Source organism: Heterocephalus glaber, unplaced genomic scaffold, assembly GCF_053883595.1.
Source record: "Heterocephalus glaber isolate CG9 unplaced genomic scaffold, H.glaber_assembly_v1.0 deba00001428, whole genome shotgun sequence".
NCBI classification, from domain to species: domain Eukaryota; kingdom Metazoa; phylum Chordata; class Mammalia; order Rodentia; family Bathyergidae; genus Heterocephalus; species Heterocephalus glaber.
Genome location: NW_028258293.1, coordinates 31513848 through 31536791, shown reverse-complemented (window position 1 = coordinate 31536791; position 22944 = coordinate 31513848). Strand labels below are relative to the sequence as shown.

The following is a 22944-nucleotide window of genomic DNA, read 5'->3' as shown; positions in this document are numbered from 1 at the left end:
ATGGTATATATATTCCCATACTTTTTCTTTCAACTTTTCTCTGTCCTTTTATTACATGTTTGCAGTATATGAAGTTTATTTCCATTCATCTTGGAGAGTAGTTGCACAAACTTAACACAGCTTCTTTTTTTAATCCTCTTCCCTATTTGGCACCTATTCATAGCTTATCTTAATTCTTGTTACTTCCCTTCTGTCTTTCCCCTTTATCTCCTGGACTCTTTCTGATTTGCAAGAGATCTATCTCCCTATTTCCTTCTATTGATCTTTTATTTTGCTCTTTATACTTTACCTTACTCAAAAAAGAGCTAATATGGTATCAAAGCTTGTGTCTGATTTATTTCATTCAACATTACATTTTCCAGCTGAATCCATTTTCCTGCAAATGTCTACTCTCTTTATAACCAAGCAGTATTATTCTATTATGTAGAGATACCATCTTTTCTTTATCCATTCATCTGTTGATGGACACACAGGCTGCTTCCAAGATTTAGCTGTTATGAATAGTGCTGCTATAAACACTGGTATGGATGTATCACTATAATATGATGTTTTTAGCTCTTTTGGAAAGATACCTAAAAGGGGAATAATAGCTGGGTCAGATGGAATCTCTAATTTTAGTCCTTTGAGAAATCTCCATATTGAGTTTCATAATGAAATCTCTATATTGAGTTGTACTAGTTTACATTCCTACCAACAATGTAGGAAGGTTCCTTTTTCAGGATAGAAATGCCAGCATTTATTCTCTGACTTGTTGATGATTGTCATTTTTTCTGGTATAAGATAAAACCTTAACATAGTTTTAATTTACATTTCTCTAATGACCAGAGATGTTGAACATTTTTTCATATGGTTGTTGAGGCACTTTTGAGCGTTCTATTCATTTCACGTACCCATTTCTTGATTACGTCTTTTATTGGGGGCAGAGTCTTTTTTTCTTAGTTCCTTATATTGTCTAGATATTACTCCTCTATCTGAGGAATAGCCAGTTTTGTTTTTTCCCCATGCTGTAGGTTGTCTCTTCACTCTACTGATTTCTCTGCTGCATAGAAGCTTTTTAATTGGAGATACTTTTAAAGCTTTTTAAGTTGAGAGATCAGGTATTGCTATGTTGCCCAGGCTGGTCCTGAACTCTTGGGCTCAAGGGATCCTTCTCTCTCAGCCTCTTCAGTACCTAGGACTACAGGCATTTGCTACTGTGCTTGGCCATTCTATTTATTAATTTATGGTGCTGAGGATTGAACCTGGGGCCTCACATGTGCTAGGAAAGTACTCTACCACTGAGCTACAACACCAGTGTCCTCTCCCCTAGTTTTTTTTTTTTTTTTGGTACTGGGGATCGAACTCAGACCTTGCACTTGCCAGGCAGTAGCGGCACCACTGAGCTACATCCCTGGCCTTCCCTTAGTCTTTTAAAAAACTAATCTTTCTGAAATAGAGTAGATTCCAAAGTAATCTGCTATAAGGGCAGCACAGTAGAGAAGGATCATAAGACCAGGAATAAAAACAAAGTTGGATTCATCTTCCACCTTTGCTATTAACAAGGTGAGAAACAGTGGGCAAATTACTTAACCTACCTCTCAGCTATCTCACATAAAACATAGATATTTTAGTAAGATAAGTTACATTAATCTAAGCTATAACAATATATATGATATATTAAGCATCCAACAGATGTTCCCATTTTTTTGAAATGTGCTTAGATTCCTTATACTTCCATTTTATAGTAAAATGGCACCAATGAAACAAAATAAAATTTAAAGAAAGCTATTTAAATTCTTGTTTTCCACATTGTTTAGTGTGTTCTTTCTTGAAAACTTTGAGTATCAAATGAGAAAGGAGAAGCATTAATATCCTAATGTGTTATGTCCACAAATAATCTTTAGGAGATATCTACTTTGGCAGGGAGATTTTAAGTACTCCTCAGACATCAGATGACATCTTATCTGATATATTCAATTACTGATTTGTCAGTTTAGCTGTTTAAAGAGCCTTTTCTGACTCCTTAAACATTCTTTTATCTACTCTGATATATTTTCTTTTTTTTTTTTTGGTACTGGGGATTGAACGTGGGTCCTTGCACTTGTGAGGCACACGGCAGAATCACTGAGCTAAATCCCCAGCCCCTTTTTTTATTTTCTTATTTAAGATGTTGTTCCTATTGAATGTGTCAGCTGTATTATTTGCATGTACCCTTTGGAAGGCCATCAAATTAAATAAATGGCACTTGGCTCTCCTTTGAGATGTCTGGAACACCTTGGACTTAATACAGTGAAGTAGAACTGTTTCCAACATTTTCTTCCTCAGGGCAGGTAATCTGGTTTACGCAGACAATCCTGGCTATGGCAGACACTTTTAGAAAAGTGTTTCTTAACCCTTTCCTTCTAACTTTAGCTCACTACTTATCTATCTAGGTAAGATACCTCCTTTCAAAGCTGAGCATGGTGACACATGCCTGTAATCCTAGCATTCTGGGAGGCTGAGTCAGGAAAATGAAAACTGGAGCCCAGTCAAGGAAATTTAGTGATTTAATGAGATCCTGTTTCAAAATTTAAGATAAATAAATTTTAAAAAGGAAATACTTCCTTCAGAAGCTTTCTGTGATTATCATGGGCAGAATTTACTCATCAGGTTTCATTTTAACATTACTTAAATATCACACTGTATTGCCTCATTTAATGACTATGCTTTGCATTATCTTATTTTTATATTACACTTGTGAGGTAATACTTCTTGTTTTGAACATTTTTTCAGATAAGGAAAATTAAATAGAGACCGAAGAAAATTTTCCAAGTGGCAAGAAATAAAGATTCCAAATTGTCAAGCTATTGCTCCCTTGTATTAGACACCACTGTTTTTTTTTTCCATTATTTTAGGCTTTGAAAATTACTTTAAATCTTGTCACAAATTTCAAAATGATAATTTCTTTCCTTTTCTTGTAATACTATGGATTAAACCCAGGGTAACTATACCACTAAGCTATATCCTCAGCTTTTTAAATTATTTTATTTTGAGATGGCATTTTGCTAAATTGCCTAGGTTGGCCTTGAACTTGTGATCCTCCTGCCCCAACTTGAGTAACTGGCATTATAGCCAAAACAATTTTTCTAAATTTTTACACATAAGTATATGAAGAATTAGATGAAAGACTGACAGTAATACTGAACTTTGACAATAGAATAAATAAAACAAAACTCAGTTTTCTTAAGAATGTACAAAGAAAAGGAATAATTAAGAATACACATACATTTTTTAAAAGCCACATATATGGTACACAAAGAAAATATTAATTCTAATTGCTTAACAGATCAATAATAAGGTATTCTAGATTAGACATATGAGGCAAAGAAATTTTCAAATAAGGCTTTACAAAATTATTAGAAATAACTATAATGAATCACAATAGTGAGCGATTTCCTAATTTATTTTTCAATACCAGAGTAATGATATATATGCCATAGCTAAATTCATCACAATTCTATTTATAAATTTTAAGATTTTTGCCAGACTCTGAACTGTCACATCATTTTACACTTATCACATTTATAAGTATTAACTTTTGAGCCACTGAAGATCTAAAATTCATTTTATTTATTATTATTATTTTGTGGAATTAGAGATTGAACCTAAAACTTTTTAACTTGTTTTTGCTAAGTCAGTGATTTGCCCAGGCTGGGCCTGAACTTGCAATCCTCTTGTATTAGCCTCCTAGAGTGCTGGGATTACAGGTGTGTGCAATCATTCCTGGCTTCAAAATTCATTTCAGACAGAAGTGACAACTGCTTTTTAGATATGCTAGTTGCTATAAAATAACAGGAGTGAAATAGATGATTGAATATTAAAATGAAAGATTATAGTAGTTTAAAATACAAAATAGAAGGTAAATAATGAAGTATAGAGGGCAAATATGTTCATTAAAAACATTAAAGGTATATTATCAAGACAGTATATATGGGGGAGTTTGAGCTTTTTAAGTACTATAAACTAGAAGCATACAAAGTCATGCTAGAAAAATAAATCATTATATTGGCTAAAGAATGACTAGAATAGAAAAATAATAATTTTAAAATTATTTAACCATGATGTTTTTTTGCCTGGTTTGAGAAGTATCTAGCTATTATTAAAGGTAGTAATTGTATCATTTTAATTCTTTATTTTTAAAATTACCAGTATAAGCCAGGCATAGTGGCACACTCTTATAATCTCAGAAAATAGGAGACTGAGGCAGGATTTCAAGACCAGCCTGGATTAGAGTGAGACACTGCCTTAAAAAAAGAAAAAAATACCTATATAAACAAATTTAGTAACAACACAAAATTCTTTTAATAAGAGCTGTTTCAAGGTGTCATGAAGAGGTTTTTCTGTGTGTGTGTGTGTTATTACCAGAATTTTCATATTGACCTCCCCTTTAAAAATTTTGAGATAGGGATTTACTAAACTATTAATCTGCCCTGGCTGGGCTTTACCTTTTTTGGGGAGGGGCTGGGCTTTAACTTTTGATTCTCCTAACTCAGCCCCCAACAGTGCTGGGATTATAGGCATGCGTCATCCCTAGCCCTTTTAAAAAATTTTAAATCTTGAGACAGGGTCTTCTTAAATTGCCCAGGCTAACCCTGAACTTATGCTCCTTTTGGCTCAACCTCCTGAGCAGCTGGGATCATAAGCCTGTACCATCATGTCCAGCTCATGAAAAATTTTAAACATAAGAATATCCAATAATTTCAAAATAAGTAGGTATATCAAGTTTTATAAAGACAGTAAGTAGGTATATCAAGCCTATCAAGCTTGATAAAAATCTGTGAGAAGCATTAATTTATATTTGACTTATTTTTTATGAAAAAATAAAACAAAATTTCATAACCAAATAATAAATAGCAACAGTTATTACACTGTGTATCTTTAATGTAGTTACTTGGAGTACAAGATAGAAATCAAAAATATACTTACATAAAAGTAACAGATAACATAAAACTTTGTTTTTGACGAACTAAGATTAAACTAGTAGTATAAATAAAACCACCTAACCTATATATTGAAATATTTTTAAAACAACCGAATTTGTTATTTGGAGAAGTGTTTGAATTTCTCCCTACTTCTTATTTATCTGTTCTATTTTGTCTTTAAGTTTTTTGAGTTCTTTATATAAACTTGATGTTAGTCTTCCATTGGTGGAATAGCTGGCAAAATGTTTTTCCCATTCTATAGATTGTCTCTTCAGGGCCAGGGATTTAGCACAGTGGCACTCTGCCTACCTTGAAAGCACAAGGTCTTAAGTTTGATTCCCGGTACCACACACACACACAAAAGAATGTCTCTTCATTCTGTTGGTTGTTTCCTTGGCTGTGCAGAAGTTTTAAATTCTGATATGATCTCATTTTTTGTTCTTGTTATTATATCTTGCACCAGTGGGATTCTGTACAGAAAGTCCTTGCCTATACCTATGTCTTCAAGAGTTTTACCTAACAATCCAGCAGATTGTTTCTGTTTTAACATTTAGATATTTGATCTATTTTGATTTTAGTTTAGGATATGGTGAGATATATGCATCTAGACTCAATCTTCTGCATGTGGATATCCAATTTTCCAAGCAACATTTACTAAAGAGGGTATTTTTTCTCCAGTGTATGTATTAAGCTCCTTTGTCAAAGATCAAATAGCTATATGTTCCTGGAGTTTTTTCCGTTTCCTCTATTTTGTTCCAGTGATCCACGAATCTGTTTTTGTGCAAGTACCATTCTGTTTTAATCACTGTAGCTTTATACTATAACTTCAAATCTGGCATGTCACATTACCTGCTTTGCTTTTGCTACCCAGGATTACTTTTATTATTCTGGGTCTCTTCTGATTCCATATAAATTTTGGGATTGTTTACTCTAATTCTGTGAAAAGTGATGTTGGTATTGATTGGGAATGCATTAAGTCTGTACATCAGTTTTGGAAGTCTAGTTTTTTTGATTATGTTGGTTCTGCCTAATCAGCAGCAGGGGATATTTTTCCATTTTCTGATATTCTCCTTGATTTTCTTTATCAGTTTGATGTAACTGTTATTGTAAAAATCTTTTACTTCCTTAGGTTAATACCTAGGTAATTTTTTTTTTTTTGGTACTGGGGTTTGAATTCGGGACCTTGCACTTGTGAGGCAGGTGGCAGAACCACTGAGCTAAATCCTCAGCCCAGTATTTAATTTTTTGATACTATTGTGAATTGTATTATTTTCCTAATTTCTTTTTTAGTGACTGAGCTTATTTTTAGGGTATAGGAATGCTATTGATTCTTGTGTTTATTTTGTATCCTGCTACAATGCTGAATCTGATTATCAATTGCAGGAGTCCTTTGGTGGAATTTTTTGGGTCTTGTAAGTAAAGCATCATGTCATCTGCAAAAAATGATTCTTTGCATTTGTCCTTTCATATACATATCCCTTTTATTTCTTTCTCTTGCCTGATTGCTCTGGTTAATGTTTTGAGGACTATGTTGAACACGGGTGGCAATAATGGACAACCTTGTCTTTCTTTTTTTTCCGAGACAGGATCTTGCTGAATAGTTCAGCCTAGCCTTAAACTCACTATGTGACCCAGGCTGGCCTTGAACTCATGGCCATTCCTACCTCAGCCTCCCAAGTGCTAGAATTACAAGTATGTGCCACCATGCCCACCCTGGAAGTCCTTGTCTTGTTTCTGATTTTAGAGGAAAAGCTTTTAGCTTTTCCTCATTTAATATGTTGGCAGTAGGTAGGTCATAAGACTTTCATCATGCTGAGATAAAGACTTTCCATACTTATTTTCTTCAGGGTTTTTTTTTGTTTTGTTTTTAAATCATGAATGGATGCTGTGTTTTGCCAAGGGCTTTCTCTGCATCTGTTGAGATGATCATGTTATTTTTGTCCTTGGTTCTGTTTATGTGATGCATTACATTTATTGATTTGCATTTACTGAACCATTCTTGCATCTCTGGGATGAAGCCTGCTTGGTCATGGTGCATTTGATAATTTGCTGCATTCTTTTTGATGATTTACTGCATTCTATTTGCCACTATCTTGTTAAGGACTTTTGTATCTATGTTCATTAGAGAAATTGGCCTATAGTTCTTTTTTTGGTTGGACCCTTGTCTAGTTTTGGGATCAGGATAACGTTAGCTTCTGAGAATGATTTTAGAAGTATTCCTTCCCTCTGAATTTCATTAAAAAGTTTGAGGAGTATTGTGTTAGATCTTCCTTAAATTTCATGCAGAATTTGGCTGTGAATCTATCAGGTCTTGGGATTTTTTGGTTGGTAAGTTTTGTTTTTACTGCTTCAATTTCATTGCCTATTATTGTACTGTTCAAGATTTTTAATTCTTGGTTCAGTTTTGGCAATTCATTGGTATCTAGGAATCTTTCCATTTCCGAGTTCTCCCATTACTTGACATACACGTTTGTAAAGTAGTTCCTAATAACTTTCTAGATTTCAGCAGTGTCTGTTGTGATTTCACCTTTTTCATTTCTAATTGTATTAATTTGTGTCTTTTCCTTTCTTTTTTTGGTAAGATTGACTAAGAGTTTGTCTATTTTATTTATTCTTCCAAAGAAGCAGTTCTTTGATTCACTGATTCTATGTATTGTTTTGGTTTTTGTAGTCTCTATTTCATTAATTTCTGCTTTTTTTTTTTTGATACCAGGAATAGAACTCAGGGCCTTGTGTCTAATTTTTCCTTGTACAAGCTTTGTGTTTGAATTGCTCTTGTTTTTCTAGGACCCTGAGGTACATCATTAGATGTACTGATTTTCTGATGTGGGCATTCACTGCTATAAAGTTCCCTTACAGGACTGCTTTCATTGTGTCCTATAAGTCCTAGTATGTTGAGCTGGCATTATCATTTAATTATAGTAATTGTCTTATTTCTTCCTTAATTTCCTCTGTAACCCATTGATTATTCAAGAGTGTGTTGTTTAATTTCCATATGTTTGCATAGTTTCTGTGTTTCTTTTGCTAATGATTTCTGGTTTCACTGCACAGTGATCTGATAATATGCATGATAAAATTTCAATTCTTGACTCTGCTTTTTGTTCTTTTTTTATCTACTTTTCCTAACATTTTGCTTTGAAAAAATTTAACCTCACAAGTAAACCAAAAATATAAATACAATGAATAGCAAATCATATATTGTATTACTTTTATTATTTTACTTTCTAGGCTAAGAAGTTATCTAATTTTTCTATCTTTAGATCTGATTAGCTTTTTGACACAAAGGCAATGTTTAAATACTAAATGTTGTCTTTTCCTGATCATAATCCTCTAATTCATCTTTCATCTACTAGAATCACAAATTTCTAATACATAAAGCTGATCACATCTCTTCTTAGCTTAGGTACTAATAATAAGTAATATCTATTACTATAAATTCAGCAGTATGACAAGCATATTGCATACACTATCTAATTTGATTCTATAAACCACTATTATTATTTTATTATTATTTTTGGTACTGAGGATCTAACTCGGGACCTTGCACTTATGAGGCAGGTGGCGGAACCACTGAGCTAAATCCCTGGCCGTGTAAAGTACTATTATTAATCCCAATCTTATAGGTAAAGATATGGAGACACAGAGGATTAAATAACTTATCCAGATTTACATAGTACATGACAAATTCAAGCTCTGGACCGAGACAAACTAATCCCCAAATCCATGCACTTAAGCATGAATTGACCATGCTTTCTTATTCTTTCTTGGATTTGAACATACTCTCTAAGCCAAAATCCCTGTAATTTCCTATTTATCTTAAACTCGAGGTATACTTAGGCATGCTTCTTTGTTTTTTATTCTGGAACAGTTCTTCAGTCTTCATCTTTTATGACTTTTTTGAAGAGTACGATCAAGACAGTTTTTGCAGTGTCTTTTAGTTTGGGTTTGTTTAGTGTTTCCTCATTATTAACTCAGGCTATGAATTTTTGGCAGGAATACTGATAAGTGCTTCAGATCAGGAAGAACATGATACCTACTTGTCCTTTTACTGGTGATGCTAATTTTGATCACAAATTTCTCTATACATTTTTCCTAATATAGTGTACAAACCATGTATTCATATTAACACTTCCAATTTCAATTCAATAACACAAGGTTCACTGTAGAAACCAGGCTTATTTGTTTAGCAGTTTCTAATAAAGGATATTACAAAGGATATAGATGAAGAGATGAGCAGGGTGAGGTAGGGCAGAAGGGGCACAAAATTTCCATGTCCTCTCTGGGTATGCCACCCTACCTTCACATGTTTAACTATCTAGAAAATCCTATCTTGTATGTATGTATGAATGCATGCATAGTGTCGTGGGGCCTTGCATATTCTAAGTACATGCTTTACCACAAACTACATCCCCAGACTCCCTTCTATTCTGAAGTTTAATCTCTAGGATGAGGTTATAAACTACAGTGGACATGAATAGACCTAATTTTCATCCTCCTTCCCTTCCCTTCTTTTTTAAATTTTTTTTGGTACTGGGGATCAAAGGCAGGACTTTGTGCTTGCGAGGCAGTCGCAGTTCCACTGAGGAAAATCCCCGGCCCCTCCTTCCCTTCTTTATCAGCAAATATTATTGTTATAGATAGAGAAAAAATAATTTGTTATTGGAAAAATATATGGACATTGCAGCAGCAAACATTAATACATTGTTATTTTTCTACATAAATATAGTATCACATAGGCCTAAAACACAAAATGGAAAATTGATGGTTATAAACTTACAAAAATTAACCCACAATTTCCAAATTTTGTTTTGTGGTTATGATTTTTCTCCCTTATAAATGCAAACAAGAAATTTGTAAAACCTGAAGATTCTTCACGTAACTCAACTTCATTTTTTTCACTGTGTAAATAAATCTACGTAAACGCATAAGTAAACAATGACATCATTTCAAATTACAGTAAACTAGGTGATGATATCTTTTTCTATAGCATTACTTTAGCACACCTGCTTCCAGCTGGCCTGGAGAAAAGCAAGGTCCAAAATGAGGTCATGGAATTTGTTTCAACAGATTTCAGTTAGTTGATTACTGTAGAGCTTGAGTTTAAAAAGTTATAGGAGTGCTTTTTTTTTTTCTGGTACTGGGGATTGAACTCAGGACCTTGTGCTTGTGAGGCAGGAGCAGTACCACTGAGCTAAATCCCCGGCCCAGTAGGAGTGCTTTTTTATATAAGCGCAAAATATCTTAAAACCACAGGCCCCTGACACTCCTTAAAAGTGTGTTATTTACTTATGTTATCTAGTTTGTTAAAAGAATGATGACAGGAGTCAGATAAATCTAAATTACAAGGGACCGGGGATTTAGCTCAGTGGTGCCGCCGCCTGCCTTGCAAGTGCAAGATCACGAGTTCGATCCCCAGTACCAAAAAAAATCTAAGTTACAATCTTGCCTCTACTCTTTACTGTCACTTAGGGAAAACTTAATATCTCTCAGTTCATGCCCCTCTCAAAATATGCATAATAATCCCCAATTTGTAGGACTGTTGGTGAGATTAGAAGTCTGGGTAGTAATGAGCATAGTAACAGGTACATAGTTGCACTAAATAAATAAAAATCTCTTTATTTAAGGTCTGCAACTTTGATTTGGTTTGGTTTCATAGTGTTATGTACTTCAATTATCATTTCCTACCTACAGTAAAGTTTCCTGTGTTTGCTTCCTTCAGAGTAAGTAACTTCTCACATCAAAAAAATTTAGGTGAAAGCATAGACCTGCAATCCTAGCACTTGGGAAACAGGAAAACTAAGAGTTCGATGCCACCCTAGGTTACGTTGCAAGTTCAAGGCCATGCTGGAAAAACTGAAAAATCCTTGAATATTTCCCCCTTAATTTATTTTAATAAAAATGTTGAGACTCTGTCTCACACCCCCCCCCATAATCTTAAAATAAATTAAAGGGGAAATATTCAAGGTTTTCTGTTTGTCTTTTCCAGATCATAATATCATAAAAAGACTTCATGTGTGTATATATACGATGCTCCCTGCCTTTTTCTGCTTGTAAGAGCAATGTTACATCTGAATCACTAAGTACTAACAGCCTGCTGGACCTGGCCATTGGCTGTCCCAGTTATTTCCTGTTACACCTGGCTCCTGTAGGCAGGGACCTTTGCACCTTGTAGCCACAGTTTGAAACCTCTGTTTTTCTGTTTGTTTTGTTGTTGTTCCTTTATTTTTTTCAGTACTAGAGGATTGAACCCAGGGCCTTGTGCATGCTGGGCAAGCACTCTTTATCTGAGTGTACTGAGGTACACTCCACTCCCAGCCTGCAACTTCTGTTTTCTTGTATGCATGTACATATGTATGTATGTATTTATGTGTGGTACTGGAGATTGAAACTGGGCCTCTGCACTGAGCTACATACATCCTCAGCCTTTTAAAATTTTGAGGCAGGGTCTTGCTAACTTGCCTAGGCTAGGCTTGAACTTGCAAACCTCATGCCTCATCCTTCCAGAGAGCTGAGATTAAAGGCATGCACCATCACGCCTGGCTGTATCCACTGTTTTAAATACTTAACTACTTAGGACATTTACAAAATCATACGTGCAGGACAGGGGATTTAGCTCAGTGGTTCTGCCACCTGCCTCACAAGCACAAGGTACTGAGTTTGATCCCCCAGTACCAAAAAAAAAAAAAAAATCATATGCGCATATAATTTCCTGAAAAGGAAAACATAAAGCAATCATGTAAAGACAAATAAATGGATGGTAATTTAAAAAAAATTACCTGATGGAACACAGGCTCTTTTACCTTAAGATAAACCTGTAAGATATTAGAAGAAACAAATGTGAATGAAATCTATTATTGAGGAAGTGTATTCCAACTACTCTGGAAATTCTAAACCTCTCCTGTTCCACTCATAATTCTAAACCTCTCCTGTTCCAGCCACATAAAAACTAATCAGATTAGGTGGCATGCCACAGGACGGCTAGTACTCGCAGGTGGCTCTTATGCAGTGTTAGTCTTGCCATGGTAAATAAAATATTTCAAATCTGTTGTGGATTACTTTGGCCTCTTTGGCTTCTGTATCACTATCAAAGAAGGACAGGAGGCATGGATACTACTAATGAGGGCTGAAGATGTTGACAGTCTCTGTCCCAGATCTGTTCTACAGTAGCAAGAACACTGGGGTTAGAGTTAAGAAGCCAATTTTCTTTTTCTTTTTTTTTTTTAAGAAGCCAATTTTCAAACACACCACTTAAATGCATTGAGCAAAAGATTCATTTTTCCTTGTCTAGATAATGTAGAATAATAGTGGTGAGGAATGATAAGCTAAAATACATGAAAATGTCTAGCACACAGATGCATTTCAGTTATTTACCTAGATGCATCTCACGTACACAATCCCTGGTTTTATGCTTCAGTGTCATGTGGACAATTAAGTTTCATGCTTCTATATCTTTAAACACGCTGCTCTTTACTTGGCTCAGAAATCCTCCCCCACCAGGAAATACTCCTATTTTAAGATTCAACTTAAGTATATCTCTTTCGTGAAGCCTTTTCTGATCCTTTCTCTGTACACTAGAAGCATTCACTTTCTTTCCTACCATCACCGTCCATATCTCTCCTCTACAAAACAATGTCTTTGATAGCAAGGAATGGGCTTAGATAACTCTACATTCCATTTAATATAGTGATCTAATAAAATTTTCTATAATTTTAACTTTTGGTTACGAAGTTTATTTCTGTACTAAGTTTCTTGTACAGATTATTTCCTTTAAGTAGCTATAGGGCTTTAAAAATATGATGCATCTGAGACAATATATTCTAACTTGAAACTCAGTAAACTCAGTATAAGACAATGCTTTTAATCTCTGAATTTCTTATTACAAAATACTAATTTTGGGGGGCATGCCTCTTAAAGATACTTTTTTCTTAAGACAAAGAATTATGAGTCCTTACTATATACCTAGTATTAATTTTCACAACTAATATGAAATGTATACTATTATTATCTTCATTTTACAGGTAAGTAATTTGCCCAAGGTTTCAGTTACTAAGTAACAGTGTAAGACACAAACTCCTATCTGATTGATTCCAAAGCCTGTTTCTAACTATATTATCTCTTACTTTACAAAGGGGGTAAGTCTTGACTTTGCCACTGCTTCTCTTTATAAACTTGGCTGGCAAGACAAGTCACTAACACTCTCTAGACTTTATTCTCTTTAAAAAATAGGGCTACAAGACTTCTCCTCTGAAGTTTCAGGATTCTTTCATTATTAACCAGTATGTAGTTAAGGTTTTATGGCTCTGAACATATAAATGACTATTTAAAAGTTTCAGGGGCCTGATGAACTCTTAATCATCAATTAAAATCTCACTAAAGTATTTTCTTTCTGAAGCTTTCTTTGAATTTTTTTTAAAAAATTACACTGGGCCCGAGGATTTAGCTCAGTGGTTCCGTTGCCTGCCTCACAAGCCCAAGGACCCGAGTTCGATCCCTGGTACCAAAAAAATATATAAATAAATAAAATTAAAAATTAAAAAATTACACTGATAAAAACTTAAATTACACATTTATGAAATATCATGTATGCTCAAGCAGTCTTGATTGACACTTCATTATCTCATCACCATATAGCTTTTACTTCTACTACTGCAATGATCTTTTTTTTTTTTTTCTTGGTACTGGGGATCACACTCAGGACCTTGCGCTTGCGAGGCAGGCAGTGGCACCACTGAGCTAAATCCCTGGCCCTTGCAATGATCTTTTGATGTAATTCTTTGTTTATGTCTAACTTTTCTAACAGAATGAATTCCTCATGGATAGCAAATGCTTTTTAGTCACCTTTGCATTTCTGGTGCCTGATATGTAAGTTTTTGATAAATGTTTGTTGAAATGAATATTTTCTTAATACAAAAATGCAATTCATTTGAAGGAAAAAGCACTAGAACTGGCTACCTCAAATTATTAGGAAAAGATTAACCATTAAAATAGTCACACTAAGCCCAATGGAGCAAAGTCAATCTCTTGCTTTTAACAAATAGGAGGTAACATGCACATCCATGAGAAAAGTTAGTTTTTTCCACTGCTACTAAATATTTACTTTTTGACCTTATCTCCTTGAAAAAAATTATTTCAACTGCAGAGAAAATAACTCTTGAAAAGGAACAATCCCTAAAAAATAAGATATTCCAGTTGTACATAGAAACAATTCAATTTGAACAGCTTGAAGCAAATATAGGAGGCAAAATGTGCCAAATTCCATAAATGGCAAATTCACATGCTTAATCTGTTATAGACAAAATATGACTTACTGTGGTTACTATTAAACTGAATAGAACTAAGGTAAAAAGCAGATGGTAGTTTACTGAGTTCTTTGTCTTGAAGCATTCAAACCTTTAAAAAAGGGAGAAAGAAACTTTCTTTAGAATATATAACTAGGAACATAAATAGAATGCTGCTTTATCATTTGCTCACATGATGCTGCAAGCTAGTGATACCTATCATTTCTTCCCATTCATGTTCTTATCTTAGATAATCTTATCTTAAGACCCTTCAAGAATTTGGAGGGAGCAGTAGACACTTAAGCTGGGATAATGAGAGGCTTTCTTATGAAAGTTTGGAGTTCAAGAACCATTGAATAAATCAATTAAGTATAGAATTATGAATCAGATGGACTCAAGGTCTGAGGTTGATATTAGGAGGCAACCAAACTGAAGAATCAAGTAGATGAATGATCATATAAGTAATCAGCAAAGAGGGAAGAATAAAATAGATACAAATACTTGAAATGGGGAGAATGTAATAGAGAAAAGAGGGAGGGAGGAAGAAGCTGCCTTCCCAGTTCTACTGAGGTGTACTTTCTGCTATTGGGTTTCATATAATTTTCTCATGTCCTTACAAAAAACAAATCTCTTTTAACTCAAGCTAACTTGAGTAAGTTTCTGTATCTTGCAACTAATTATCACTAAATATATTTGTTTTTTATAAGCAGCTGGTTTTATTTTTTTATATAAACCACTACCATAACTGTTTATTGTCATTATCAAGCATTATGTACTATACATAACCGTATTGCTATACATAACCGTATTGCTATACATTTACATGACTGGCAGCACAATAGGTCTGTCTACATCAGCATCACCACAAAAACTTGAGTAATGTGTTATGCTACAACATTACCATGGCTATGAAATCCCTAGATGACAGGAATTTTTCAGTTTGATTATAATCTTATGGGATAATCATAGTATATACGGTTCACTGTTGACCGAAATATTGTTAAAATGAATACTATATTATAATCTTATTATCATTATCAAGACCATTTGTATCATTTTTTCCTATTATCTATCTTTTATTTTGGTTTTTATTTATATTTGGGTTTCTCATATAAGAGAAGCCATGCAATATTTAAGCTCGTGTGTCTGACTTATTTCACTTAACATCATGGTCTCAAGGTGAATCCATTGTCCTTCAAATGACTCAAGTTTATTCTCTATGGCAGAGTAGCACTCTGTTCTATGTAAATACCATATTTTCTTTATCCCTTAAACTGTTGTTGAACATGTAGGCTGCTTCCTAGATTTAGCTATTGTGAACTGTGCTGCTATGAACATAGTTATACATGTAACAATGTAATATGATGTCCTTAACACTTTCAGGAAGATATCTAGAAGGGGAATAAAAGTACTTTTAAAAATAACTGTTATAATTATCTCTTTTCTTAACTGTCTCAACTAGATTGGAAATTTTTTTTGTGCAGGCATACAATCTTACTATTTTTTCATTTATCTAATCTTCAGGATAGTGTCTGATGTACCAGAGATAGTAAGTAAGAAAATATGAATAAAAAACTGGCCATCTGTAAGTATCTAACTTGTGAGGACTGTGTCTTGGTATAGGCAACAGGAGTGTTCTTTCAGTTTATTAACTGGTTGTAGGAATTGGACATACCTTTTATTTCCTTATCTGTAAGGAACTTTGTTGAAATAATTTAAAAATTCCCTTTTACTTTTAAATTCTGTGACTTTATGAACTTAGAATATGATGAAAATGTTGGGTGGGATAGGTTTTTATTTTCAAGTTATGAGTTTATAGCTTGAAAGGGGATGGGAAAATTAGGTGTGATATTTATGAATTATAGTTATCCTTTTCATTCTGTCTGTAGTTTAGAGATTTCTGCTTACCATTTCAAATGTCCTCAAAGCAGGTTATTTGTTAAGAAAACAAAGGTCTTTAGTAGGCCTGGCTTGTATTTCTTACTGGGGTAATCCTACTTTATTATATATAGCCACTTTTTAGTCTGTCCCCTTACTTAGTAAGTTCTTTGATTCTTTTTTTCTACAGAGTTCAGGATCATACCTAACACCAAGGACTTTTACATGTTTCACAAATGAACAAATCTATCTATATCGATCGATACATCTATATATGTATGTATCTATTTCAATAAGGCAGGTTTAATTATGGTTAGAAGTCTAGACTACTTTGTGTACTTGATCTGTCCAAAGAATATCCTAATGAATCAACAGAAAAATCAATTATGTAAAATTAGCAAGGACATGGAATAAAAAAGTGAATACTCAAAAATCAACTGTATTTTCTAAGTGCTAACAATGAACAACCAGAAAACAAAGCTTTAAAACTTTTCCCCCCAGTGCTAGTTATTGAACTGGGGGCTTTGTGGATGCTAGGCATGAGCTATCCTCCTACCTCCAAAATGCAATACCATTTAAAATAGTACCCCAAATCATGGAAAAGTTAGGGTTGAATTTAACAAAGTATGCAGAACATCTATGCATTGAAAACTATAAACATCACTGAGTTAATTAAAGAAAACCTAAATAAATGGAAAATTATGCCACATTCATGGTTTGGAAGACTTAAAAATTGTTAAGATATCAATTGTGCTCTAATTGGTCTATAAAATCAGTATAATCACAATCAATATTCCCGCTGACTTTTTTGGTAGAAATTGATGAGATGATTCTAAAATCTATGTAAAAATGCATAGGACATACAATTTCCAAAGCTATATTGAAAAAGAACAAAATTGGAGGATTTACTCTGTCTTTAAGATTTATAATAAAGATACAATAACAAGACAATAGGTAACTACATGAGGAAACACATGGAGATCAACAGACTAGAGAAAAAAAGTGCCAAGTAGGGCCTAGTGGCTCACATCTGCAATTCCAGCACTCTGGGAGGGTAAGGCAGGAGGATCTCAAGTTTGAGGTTAGCTTAGGTAACTTAGCAAGACCTTGTTTCAAAATAAAAAAAAGGCTAGGGATGTAGCTCAGTGTTCCCTGGGTTCAATCCCCAATACCATGAAAAAAGTCACAGACTGAGAAAACAATTTAAAATATAAATGTCTGGTATTGGACAGGACTTGAGCCCAAAACATAAAGAACTTGCACAAGAAAGCAATTTAATTTCTTTTAAAAAAAAGGCAAAAGATGTGAACGGATCTTTCTTTTTTTTTTTTTTTTTGGCACTAGGGATTGAACTTGGGACCTTGTGCTTGCAAGGCAGGCAGTGGAACGAACAGATCTTTTCTAACATAAAACACATTGGGCCAGGGATTTAGCTCAGTAGCACTGTCCCTGGTACCAAAACAAAACAAAACAAACCAAAAACATAAGACACAGAAATAGGCAGTTAACACATGAAAAGATGAATAATATCATTAGTCCTTAAGGAAATGCATATTAATGAGAACAATGGGGAGGTACACTCCTGGGCCCAAACTCAAAACCTGTTACCTAGTAAAAGTATGGTATGACTTTACTCTATCCCCTTACTCTCCCAAACAACTTATGGACCTCAAAACCCGGATATATCATTAAAGCTACGATGCCCTCTCCATATTGCCTTCAAGAATAAACTAGATTGGAAAATAAAACATGTGAATCATCACAGAAAGAGAGAGGCCAAACTAACTCCCCAGCCTTACCCTGCTTGCTACTTATTAAAAGCTTAATTTGTGTTTTCTTCTGAGGCAGAAAGGGTCTTAAAAACTGCTTTTATTAAAAGCAGTTACTGTTCACTTAGGCCTACAGATGCCCAATGGGTAATTAAGAGTTGCATAAAGTTTGGTATCATTGCCTTTATTATGTATTTGCCTCCTTTATTACCTTAAACCTTTGGGTCAGATTACTGCTCAGGTCTGCATATAGGCACATTAATTATTTAGGGAATGTCTGTCTACACAATGGCAATATGAGGTATTTATATAACATATCTCATCTGCTTTCAAGATCGAAGACATTAAAGTAAGAGATTTACAGGGGCATTAACTATCAGTGGGTGCCAAAAGTCTCTAGTCATTGCCCTAAACCTATGGTCACCTTGAATTCCAGTAAAACCTTGGCAAAACTGAGACTACTCCAAGCAGAACCAGTCATCTCATGGAGACTAGAGTGTCTTCTCCAGTGATAAGCACTTCTATGGAGCCATTTTGCAAAACCAAAACTGACATAATGATCAGCCAAACCTACCCCACACAATAACTCCACAAAAGCTGGTCCCTTCCCTTTGTTGACAGGCCAGTCTGATCTTCTCAATCACAGTTGTGCCTCCTTCATCTCCTTAGGGCAAAGTTCCTTCTTCATTTTCTCTTATTTTCCAACTCTGCCTAATAAATCAACTTGTGTCTTTTACTGACGCATCCTAAAATTCCTTTCTGGGATAGTAAGCAAATAACTTGTCTGGGCTGAGTCAAGATCAACAATTCCTCTTTAGAGAGACCTCCTTGGACCTCATACAATGACACTATGATATCCATTTTTAAAAATGAAAAAAAAAAAGATTAAGTGACTTATCAGGGTCATGCAGTTAGTATCAGAATTAGACAATGAGATAAATATCCTTACTTTCTAAGTAAAACTGTTACTGTCCCTAAGAGTTTGCTGACATTATTATTTGAGGTATGACAGAAAAATACAGTGAATGCTTAAATTAAAAAAATTATTACAGTAAAAGACACATTGCCATTAATCCTCTTCAAAACAGTCCCTATTGCTTTGAACACACTTATTCCATCATTCTTGCCACTTTCTGAAGCAGTTCTAGAATCCTCTCTCATGCCTTTAGTAGTGCTGTCATGGTTTCCTTCATGTCCTGAATGGACTGAAAACTTTTACCTTTCACAGTCATTTTGATTTTGGGGAAGAGTCAGAAGTCACATGGTATGAGATCCAATGAAGAAGGTGGATAAGAGTACCACAATGTTTTTATGAGGCTGCCTTTCTGTTGGATGGCATTCAGCAGCAGCATTTGCCATATTTTTGATCACACCTTGTAAAGATACTTATGAGAGATGACTTCCATATACTTTACATATTTAACATTTAGAGAGACTGAATGCTGCAGGGTGATCACTTTTAAATGTTCCCAGGAATTAGGTGGAGCCCAAACTTGCATAGCTTAATTCAGCAAAACTAAAGAGACGAAGGTAAATTCCTTCACTGTTAGAAGACAGTTAATAATTACATGTTGTTATTTGAACATGCACTAAGGAAGGGTCCCACTTCCACACTTCCACTGCATTCTTCTGTGCCAATCAAAACGTTTTTCCAACCTCTCCCAGAGAGAGATTTTGACTATTGTAGTTTTCTCAATCATGGTATATTTCCAGGGATATTTTAGTGTCCTTTAGAGACTGTTTACCTGATAGTGGCCTGGCTAGTATGCTTCTTAATCAAGTTTTGTTTACATGCTTTCAAAAGGTACTCAATATCTATTTGCTTCACTTTATTGTTTATAAAATGAGGACAAACCCATTTGCACAATTGCTGAGAATTAGAGATATTAAGGTCTGGATCTAAAATGTTCCCTCAAAGTCTTATATATTCAGATATGGGACTTTTGGAAGGTGGTTGTATTATGTGGGTGCTATAATCATCAGTGGATTAGTCCACTGATGAGTTCAAAGCTGACTGTGCTGTTTAGAGGTGGGGCCTAGTCAGAAGAGGTGGATCACTGGGGGCGTGATCTGAAAGGGTATATTTTTTCTCAGTTCCTGCCTTCTCTCTCTGCTTCCTGGCTGCCATGGGTTGAGCAGCTTTCCTTTGCGATGCCATTTCTACCTTGGAGCCAGATGACCATAGACTGAATCTTCTGAAACGTGAGCCAAAACAAACCTCTCCTTTAAGTTTCAGGTGTCAGGTATTTTGTTCCAGCAAGGCGAAAGTGACTAATACAGTATGGTATACTGTCTAGCATAACAGATAAATATCAGCACTTATTAGCATTCTTATCTTAATCACTTTAATTTTTCAGGATTGATTATTTTCCCCTGGCAAATTAACTTGATACTGAAATATGAGCTGAAAGGCAATTTTGGATTGGTAATGGTTTGTAAGCTTTTCGTTGTTCTCCTTTATGTTTGTGAACAGCTAATCAAAATAAGCATAGTTTTGGAAGCATTTATTATGCTTCAGAATAAAGAGAATTGAAAGGACACAGATATCTATTTAACATAACTGTGAAACAGACAGAAGATTAAAATGACATAATCACCATACATTAGAAGTGCATTTCACCTTCAATTAACATTTTTATGGCATAATAAATAAAATATTTAAATCTGCATATATTCTTTACTTAAGGAAAGGCAAATTGTGCAATTTAAATCAAATTAGGATCCTACCTAAATCAGTCGCAGGATTTTGAAATCACAGAAGTTAATATACATTGTTTTTTTTAAAGTAAGTTAATATACATTGTAATTTCTCAGAAATGTCCTTTACTGATATAAAATTTACAATTTTCATTATTGCAATCTCTTATAATATAACTAGGTTACATTTGTTAATTTCCTATGAGGCATATAGGAATTTAAAATATATCAAATAAATGAAATTTAAATGTTAATACTTACATGCAGTACACAAAAATGCAACAGCTGTAAATCATTGGGAGTTCATCCAATAGCTATATGAAACAAAGACATAATAGAGTTGAACATGATGAAGCTGCAATTATAATACAAATCAAAATAAAATATCAGAATGATTAAGATCACCTTCTCTTGGGTTTGGGATGTAGCTCTGGTAGTGCATATGGTTAACATGTAAAAGCCCATGCTCCATCCCCAGCCTTCCCTCACCTCCCAAAAAGATTAGTCATCTCTTGTTTTTCTTTCTATTTTTTTTGGTTACTAGGGATCAAACTCAGGACCTTGCGCTTGCCAGGCAGGCGCAGCATCACTAAACTGCATACCCAGCCCCTTTTGTTTTTCTTTATATTTACCATCATTTAATTTACTCCCTGAGTATGTACAGTTTGTTGTTTTTGAACAGATCATCCATCCATCCTAATGTACACATCTAAGTAGCACACCCAACTTGCTATTCACATAAGATAGCCTTGTGCAGTTCACATCATTGAATATCACAAACTATGATACTACATTTCTAGGAAAGAATAATGTCCCCTATCTACATGTTTCTGGGTCTTATTGTATTCTTTTGTATTTCTTTTCATCCTATAACACCTTAAATAGATAAAATATTCACTAACATAAATAAAAAGATGTATTCAAGGCCAGGGAAATAATTTTATTAATTCAAGTAACTGTATGTCTTTAAAAAGTAATATTATTATTATTATTAGCAGAATAGTAGTAATTATGGCCATTATTTATTAAATTGCACTCTGGATATTAATGTAGGTATCAAAGATTGGTTATTTCTAGTCTTTTTTTTTGAAACAAGTTCTCACTATGTGGTTCAGGTTGGCCTTGAGCTCACTATTTAGCCCAGGCAAACCTGAAACTCATGGCTGTCCTCCTGCCTCAGGCTCCCAAGTGCTGGGATTACAGGTATGTATTACCATGCCTGGCCTATTATTTCTAATCTTTAAGTTGATCTTATTAAGTTTATTTATCACTATATACACAATTAATTCTTTATATAATATGTCTACTATGCAATGTGTTAGGAGCTGAGGATACAATGATAAATAAGATACAGTAACTGTCCTCAAGGAATTCACAGGTTAAAAAGGTAGAGAATGGAAAACGTGATCAGATAGAGTAATGACAGCAACAAAAGGAGTACAGAAAAATCAGTAAAGAAATGTCTGGAAATGAAATAGTGGAAAAAAGCATTCTGGGAAGTAAGAAAAGAGCTTATGCAAAGTGAATGATGTATGCTGGTAAATTATTAGAATAGTGAAAATAGTAGCATTTGTGTAAGGTCTTATGGTCAAATGCTTTACAGTTATTATATCACTTAATTTTCATAATTCTAAGATGTTATCATTTTCATTTCAAAATGAACAGTGAGGTTTAGTTAATTTAAGTAGCTTGTCTACGATCAGAGAGGTACTAAGTTGCAGTCAGATTTTGAATGGATTCTACAGCACATCTCTATGTTATATTACCTTCAAAGCTTTTTACTTGAATCACCTTTAGATGTTAAAAAAATGCTGGAGCTAAATCTACCACTAGATATGCAGCATTTACCCAAGTACTGGAACAGAATCTACTGGCTTTACTTAAATACCTTTTGTATTTTTGTCTTCTTTATTTCAGTTTTCATATGTTAGCAAATATTAGTAGAGCTATCCAGCATTTCCATAATTTACTGAGATACCTAAAGGGCCCATTTTTGTGGATCTTCTACTACCCATATATAAAGGTGATCAAAATATATACTAAAATTTAAATTAAAAAAATTTATTACAGTAAAAGACACATTGCCATTAGTCTTCCTCAAAATACTCCCCCTCACTTTGAACACACTTATTTCATCATTCTTGCTACTTTCTGAAGCAGTCCTGGAAGTCATCTTTCATGAGTATTTTCACAAGGTGTGATTAAAAAATATGCCAAATGCTGTTGTTGAGTGCCATCCAACAGGAAGGTAGGCTTGTGAAAACACTGTGGTTAAAACACTGGTATTCTCATCCACCTTATTCACTGGATCTGGCACTGTGTCAATTTTGGCTCCTCCTCAAAATCAAAATGGCCATGAAAGGCAAATGTTTTGAATCAATT

At 34.3% G+C, this 22944-nt stretch overlaps 1 protein-coding gene across 7 annotated transcripts in view; it reads right to left on the bottom strand.

Annotated features, from left to right (window-relative positions):
• The window catches only part of Acer3 (alkaline ceramidase 3), a 168606-nt gene that overhangs the window by 46843 nt on the left and 98819 nt on the right, over positions 1 to 22944 (bottom strand). For 5 of the 7 annotated variants that reach the window (XM_087211991.1, XM_087211989.1, XM_087211992.1 and 2 more), the window contains 3 exons: positions 20824 to 20876; positions 14249 to 14330; positions 11717 to 11752 (listed from right to left, as the gene is read on the bottom strand). In XM_087211991.1, coding sequence (XP_087068117.1) covers positions 11717 to 11752; positions 14249 to 14330; positions 20824 to 20876 — 171 coding nt within the window. The remainder of the gene's footprint in view (positions 1 to 11716; positions 11753 to 14248; positions 14331 to 20823; positions 20877 to 22944) is intronic. The other 2 variants (XM_087211993.1, XM_087211990.1) reach the window with 1 other exon arrangement.